Source organism: Pollicipes pollicipes, unplaced genomic scaffold, assembly GCF_011947565.3.
Source record: "Pollicipes pollicipes isolate AB1234 unplaced genomic scaffold, Ppol_2.1 Scaffold_7261;HRSCAF=8764_pilon_pilon_pilon, whole genome shotgun sequence".
Lineage (NCBI taxonomy): Eukaryota > Metazoa > Arthropoda > Thecostraca > Pollicipedomorpha > Pollicipedidae > Pollicipes > Pollicipes pollicipes.
In genome coordinates this window covers 3,701,234-3,708,419 of record NW_023597054.1, presented here as the reverse complement: position 1 = coordinate 3,708,419, position 7,186 = coordinate 3,701,234, and the positions used below count along the sequence as shown (strand labels likewise).

Below are 7,186 nucleotides of genomic sequence, written 5' to 3'. Positions count from 1 at the left end.
ATGACCCCCGACTGCAAGCGCCACTTTCGCCAGAAGACGAGGGACCTGCTCACCGTGTTCGTCCGCAAGTTTGGCTTCGATGTCATATTCGGTAAGGGACCGGACGGTCGCCTGCGCCAGGTGCGCCGCTGTCGTGATCCTATGGTTGACGGGCCTGGAACGGTTGTCGCCGTCCTGACGCCCGCGGGATTCATGTACAACCTGGCACTACCACGGGGCGGGTTTGTTGTGGATTGTGTGCGCTGAGACCTTGTCTTGAGTATACCGGGACGTGGCTGGCCTGCGACGGTGGCGTTCTGCGGGGTACATGCCGCGCAGCAGCGTCCCTCCAGCGGCCGCTGGACCGCACGTGCTCTGCCTCAGGTCTGGCTCCGTCCGGCGACGTAGTGCTGCAGAAGCGGCTGAAGAACATCAGGAAGCTGGAGCAGCGCAAGAAGGCCGACCGGGAGGCCAGGAAGCAGCAGACGGAGGCGTCCGACGACGAGACTGCGCAGCCCGTCGCTAAAAGGTGCGCTCCCGCCGGCCTGGCTTGAGACCGCCTCAGGCACGCGCGGCTGTGTCGGGACACGGGCCCTGGCGTTGCGAAGACAAGATGACCTGTGTTTCATGCTGTGGCGGCGATGTGTCGGTGTGTGGGCTCGTGTGTCCTTGTCCGGCGGGTCGGCCGACCGAGTACGGGGACTCGTCCGGTGACCGGCTGCTGGCTGGGGCCGGGCGAACGCCGCCAGAGCCGGCAGCGTGACCTCCTCGTCGGTAGTGTATGTCGACGGCGACAGCGGCCGGACGACAGTGGACAGGCAGCGATTGTCGCGTCTGCTGTCCCTCGCTGAGGCACCCTCCGCTTCCCGCCGACGAGCCTGCCGCCCTCCGCTGAGGCACCCTCCGCCTCCCGCTGACGAGCCTGCCGTCCTCCGCTGAGGCACCCTCCGCCTCCCACCGACGAGCCTGCCGCCCTCCGCTGAGGCACCCTCCGCCTCCCACCGACGAGCCTGCCGCCATCCGCTGAGGCGCCCTCCGCCTCCCGCCGACGAGCCTGCCGCCCTCCGCTGAGGCACCCTCCGCCTCCCACCGACGAGCCTGCCGCCCTCCGCTGAGGCGCCCTCCGCCTCCCGCTGACGTGCCTGCCGTCCTCCGCTGAGACATCTGCCGCCCCCGCCAAGGCGCCCTCCGTCCCCCGTCCCCCGCTGACACGCCCTCCCGCCCCCGCCAGCGTCGATGACATCCTGCGGGCGGCCGAGGTGTCCTCGGACGAGGAAGAGGAGGCGACGACGCCGCAGCCGCACGCCGGCCGCCGAGCGGCTAAGGGCACCGCGTGGATCCGCGAGGACGCCGAGAGCATCGTGGACCTGCTGGACCCGAAGGCGTCGCGCCACGTCACCGGTGAGGGCCGGCGAGCCGATGACCCCTGCCGGCTGCTGTGGACGTGCTGACCAGTGGGCGTGGAGGTCCTGGCCACGGATTAGCTGTGATGCGGCACAGAGCTCGGCTGGGTCCTGATTGGTCGGCGCGACCGCCGATGTTTGGCGGACCTTCCCTAGTGTTACGCACCCGGCTGCTGGGATGGGCTATCGGATCGTCGAGCTGACTGGCCCTGTCGTGCTGAGCGCCGCTCGCTCTGTCGTCCCGTGCCGTCGGCGGCGCCGACATGGCTGAAGCCGCTGTGGCGGCTGCCACCCTCTGGTGACGGGACGTCGTGCTCGGGCAGCCACGCGGCCGGAGCAGGGCGGCGCGGCCGACCGGCGGCACCAGCGGCGGCGCCAGGAGTTCGGCCTCAGCGAGGACGGCCGACTGATCATCGATACCGGCGACGACGAGGACGACGAGCCGGCCGGCTCCAGCGACGACGACGGTGAGGGACGTGTGATGCTGGGAGACGGGGACGGGAACGGGAACAGGAACGGGGACAGAGATGGGTGACTGGGACAGGGATGGGGACTGGTGCAGGGGTGGGGGACTGGGATAGGGATGGGGACTGGGGACGGGGGATAGGGACCGGGATAGGGACCGGGACAGGGATGGGGACGGGGCAGGGATAGGGACTGGGCCAGGGATAGGGACTAGGGCAGGAACAGGGACTGGGGACGGGGTATGGACCGGGACAGGTGTGGGGGACTGGGGACGGGGGATAGGGGCCGGGACAGGGATGGGGGAACGGGAACAGAGACGGAACAGGGATGGGGACGGGGATAGGGTCTGGGACAGGGATAGGGACTGGGACAGGGATAGGGACCGGGAAAGGGACGTGTGACTGAGACAGGGATGGGAATAGGGTAGGGACTGGGACAGGAACGGATAGGGACCGGGACAGGGATGGGGACTGGGACAGGGATGGCGACTGGGACAGGGACCGGGACGGGGATGGGGACTGGGGACCGGGAGAGGTGACCGAACTGGACTGGACGGACGGGACGGCACTCGCCGCTGGCCAGAGGACAGCCGAGCCTGGCACACTGACTCATACAGGGTGGGTCGAGCCAGAGAGCGCGTGATCTGGTGGCTCTGGTGGCTGCCGCAGCGGCTCATTATGCGCGTCCTTCGCACTGGGAATGGGCTGTGGATCTGGCCATACGCTGTGTGGTAGCGGCATATTGTTTACGTCTGGACAAGGCCGACTTCCTTGAACCCGACGACGTTCCATTTTGTGCGCAGACTCACTTAAAATAGGCGCGGGCATGGTCAGGGACGTGTAGCCGTGTTATACCTGGCGGACGCTTACGTAATAAGATGACACAAGCGAGGACTTGTCAGGGACATGTAGCCGTGTTATACCTGGCGGACGCTTACGTAATAAGATGACACAAGCGAGGACTTAATCAGCTCGGACACATCTGGCCATGTGCCAGCAACCAGTAGGCAACGATAGCAAGAGCCTTGATCTAACCTGTTTCATCCCCATTTCAAGTTCAGATTATCTACACCGCCATCTACATGTTTATCCTTGTGATTTAGATATGCGTGCAGCGTAAGCCAGTGCTTAAATATATTTTTTATGTATGTGTGGGGCTTGGTGAAAAGACCTCTTCCAGCATCTGCGTGTCAGCGGCGATCTTTAACAACGCATTCTTGTGCCTTCCCTACTTGCCATGTGGCAGTTTGTTCCCTGTCAAACGAGGAGACCTCGGTGAACCTAGAACTCAGTCGTTTTAGGACATCAGTCGGTGTGCACAAGCAACAAAGTGGCAGAACAAAAACCCTAAGATGTGTACAAGATGTATACAGGGCTAATCCATTTATTACTTGCCGGCTTATTCCGTCGAGCAGTTGGCGGTAGGGTGGAAGGCCCTGGAGTAATGGTGCGCGAAGGCTCGGGGGTAGCTTCTTTGGCATGACTTGAGTGACTGAGAGTGTATGTTTTCTGTTCCAGTATTATTTCGTAACTAGGTCAGTTTGTGCAGTTTGCAATCAGTTTGAAAGCTCAACTGATTCCTGACATTGAAGCTGATGCTTGGTATGCCGCTGTTTGGTAGGCGTGATGATACTACGGTGGCGCTAAAACGCTTCCGATATTTTCTATGCGGGATATGGTAAGATGGCCCCCCGTTATGTCAGGGTGGACTATGCCAGTTGGGGAACATTGGTTCGGCTTCCACACGGCGATCACGAGGACCGCGGCACTCGCGGGCGCTCTCCGTAAGTCCGTGTGTCTGCGTGGTCTTTGTGTCGATGTGACCTATGTAACCGTCTGTAATGATTCATCCTGTAATAGAAAGTAGCATATCGAAGGACCAAACTCGATGTGGCTCAAGGTACCAAACTGTATATCTCAATCACCGCGCGTAACAAACATAGTCTTGCTAACGGCTTTCGGACAAACATCGCCGTTGACTGCTTAAAAATGACTGAAGCCTCTTGTTTCGGAGGTTTGTTCTCCCTAACGTCATGACATAACACCCATGTGATAATCACTTGATACGCCGTCCCTGCCATGCTTTTCGTTTGCATTTAAACCACGGCATTTGCAACGCACTGCGACCGAGCTTGACTATGAAGTCGTCCACGTCTTTTCGGTTGATTTGGCCGGTCCCGTTTCCTTTTGTGCATCCGCTCGTTCGACCTGTTGACGTTGGGTTCACGGAGACACACAGTCGGTTGCTGTTTTCTCGAGCAGTTTGGGCGACGCCCAGGAGGTCAATGTTGCCATCGTTACCAGGTGGCTGTTGCGCAAGCTACACATCATCCTTCGCCAGCATTTGAATGGCACACAGATGTACTGTATGCCTTGGTCACTCAGCTGTGTTTGCCCCATCGATCCGATCACTGAACGCCCCCATACACGAAGGGCGAGCTCGCCTTTGGACGTACGGAGTAAGCTACGACGCGCGCCGTTGCATTGAACGCATGGCGGCCGAGGCAGAACACGTAAAGGAAAAGCTGGGGCTGGTGGTGTTTGGGGGAGCTGAGTTTTGAGCTGGAGCTAGTGGTGTTTGGGGGAGCAGAGTTTTGAGCTGGGGCTGGTGGTGTTTGGGGGAGCTGAGTTTTGAGCTGGAGCTAGTGGTGTTTGGGGGAGCAGAGTTTTGAGCTGGGGCTGGTGGTGTTTGGGGGAGCTGAGTTTTGGGCTGGAGCTAGTGGTGTTTGGGGGAGCTGAGTTTTGAGCTGGGGCTGGTGGTGTTTGGGGGAGCTGAGTTTTGAGCTGGGGCTGGTGGTGTTTGGGGGAGCAGAGTTTTTAGCCAACCCAACCTTGTTCTTAACCCTATCGCTGAACTGAGTGTTGCCCCGCGTCTGCTGTCTCCCGAGCCACCGACGCTGCCCACTGGCCTTGTGACACCCCGCGTCTGCTGTCTCCCGAGCCACCGACCATGCCCACTGGCCTTGTGACACCCCGCGTCTGCTGTCTCCCGAGCCACCGGTCCTGCCCACTGGCCTTGTGACACCCCGCGTCTGCTGTCTCCCGAGCCACCGACCCTGCCCACTGGCCTTGTACCTTGACCTTCGTTTGGTACCCACATTCACTGCACATCCTGATCGTAGAAAACCGATTTGATTTCATTCATCGCTCATCACGACGAAGGGCGTGTACTGACCGGATGATATGCGCGCCGGATTAGCACGCGGGGAACCCGGCTTAGAATGCCGGCTGCGCCGGGGCCTCAACTCTGATGCAGCCAATGCAATCGGCGTCGGCAGACTGTCGATGATATGCCGATGATATGCCGATGAATGCCGATATAACCAATACAGGGCATCCACAGACGCTGGCTGTAGTTTGTGGGCATCGGCAGACGCTGGCTGTAGCTTGTGGGCATCGCACCGCTCCGCACCGGTCCGAACCGAACACGCGGGGAGGGGCGCCTGCCGTGCGCCGCAGGGCTCGGGGTCGCGCCTCTTGAGGTGCGGGTCATCAGCGAGGCTGCCTATTGGATCGTTCGACCGCCGCCGCTCACTGTCGTCCGTTGGCCGGCAGCGGCCTTGCGGCGCCGCTTCGCCTGCCGTCGGTGACGACAGGTTCCGCTCGCCCGCTGGGCCGGGCTGTCGTGGCTGGCGCAGCCGAGCTGCAGTCTGTACCGTACGAGCGTGGGCTAGAGCCTATATCCGATATATGTTGGGTGCCCCATGTATGTTATACCCGAGGCAAAAGACGAATCATCACCTTGGTTACCCACTGTAGCCGTTGGCGCAAATAACCAATACAGCTGACGCACCCCTACTTAATAACTAACCACTGTAGCCATTGTTAGTGTGTCTGTCGCATTTATGGTGTCCTTCATTAGGTTTTGACGGAAATCGATTCGGTTCATTGTACAAAGTGTGCATTATTGCCACCATAGCCATACATTAGGGCCGCGGGGTGTGAGCGGCGCATTGCTGTCCAACTGTCGTACCGGTCCGCCGCTGGTATCCAGAACCGTGTCACAACAGCGGGCCGTGTCGTCCGCAGAGGAGCCCGACCAGTTCATGGAGGCCATCCGCAACACGGCCGGCCGCCGGAAGAGGAAGCTGGACGCCTCCAGCCAGGGCTCCGCCTCCGAGCCGTCCTCCTCGAAGTACCTTGGTAAGCGGCCGCCGGCGCGTGCTTGGCTTGCCCACCGCCGTCTTGCGCTCCCGGCCGTCTATTGCGCCTGCTGTAGGTGTGCTGTCCGGGTCACATTCAGCCCTGGCGTTTTGGACAGAGGGTGTTGCGAGCGCTGCTGCTGGGGGCTGAGCGTCGCGCCAGTGTGGCTCTGGCCGCTGCCACCGGCGCCGTCGGCAGCCGGGGCTGGTGCTGCTCTCAGAGCTCGCCGGACCCGGACGCCACCGTCCATCGCCGCCAGCACTTGCGTTTGCAACGTGAGACGCCTCTAACTGGGCTTGTGTCGACAGCGGGCGGTGGCGGCATCCACCGTCGCGTCGGCGGCGCCGCCTCGGTCAAGTCGGGCCGCTCGAGCTGGTCGACGGGCGGCGCGTCGACGGCGTCGGCCAAGTCGTCGCGGTCGGGCCGGTCGGCGGCCAGCCGGCCCGGCGCCGAGTACGCCTCCAAGAAGGGTCGTGGCGATGTGAAGCGTGCCGGCCGGCCCGATCCATACGCCTACGTGCCGCTCAAGAGGAGCACGCTCAACAAACGGTCAGTGACGGGCCGGGCTGGGCTGCCGGGGCTGCCGGGGACGAGGACCGGCACAGAGCGGCCCGAGGAGCACGGCCGCCGCTGGGCCGAGGGCTGATGACCCATCTGCAGGGGGATAGCTTGCACCCATGGGCCTCGTCCCACGATCAGATACCAATCGTGCGGGCTGCAGAAATGCGTAGCTCCATCGTTCGATGGCCTAATTTTTTCTTTTGGGGGGGGGGATGGGCTTACAACAGATGACAACAGAACCGGGTATCTTAGATACATTGCTTTTGCGCATGGCCATCTGCGTTGCGAACGTTACTGCGAACTGCGACATCGCCAACTGCATAACATTGCCAACTGCGGATTCGATCATTGAAGTTCGAGTTCGTCGGGGAGCACATGCCCCTGCCCTTTGGCCACTTGGCGCCACCCCTGGGTGACGTCAGTGTTTGGGCATCAGAAGTGTATCAGCACGCCACCCCTGGGTGGCGTCAGTGTGTGGGGGCATCAGAAGTGTATCAGCACGCCAGCCGGGCATGGTGGTCCAACGAGGGCCGACGTTAGCTGTTATTGTATGCATTCTTCGTTGTAATTGATTGCAATGCAATGTAGTCGTACTTTGTTAAATTGAGTAATGTGGTCGTAACTCAATATGCATGG

The 7,186-nt window shown here is 61.3% G+C and overlaps 1 protein-coding gene across 1 annotated transcript; it reads left to right on the top strand.

The window, feature by feature from the left end:
* Positions 1-6,635, top strand: LOC119112624 (RRP12-like protein). The gene is made up of 6 exons (XM_037236848.1): positions 1-91; positions 364-508; positions 1,211-1,380; positions 1,706-1,849; positions 5,876-5,989; positions 6,298-6,635. Exons 1-6 carry the CDS (start codon positions 1-3, stop codon positions 6,633-6,635), a joined length of 1,002 nt encoding a protein of 333 aa, XP_037092743.1.
* The last annotated feature ends 551 nt before the right edge of the window (positions 6,636-7,186 follow it).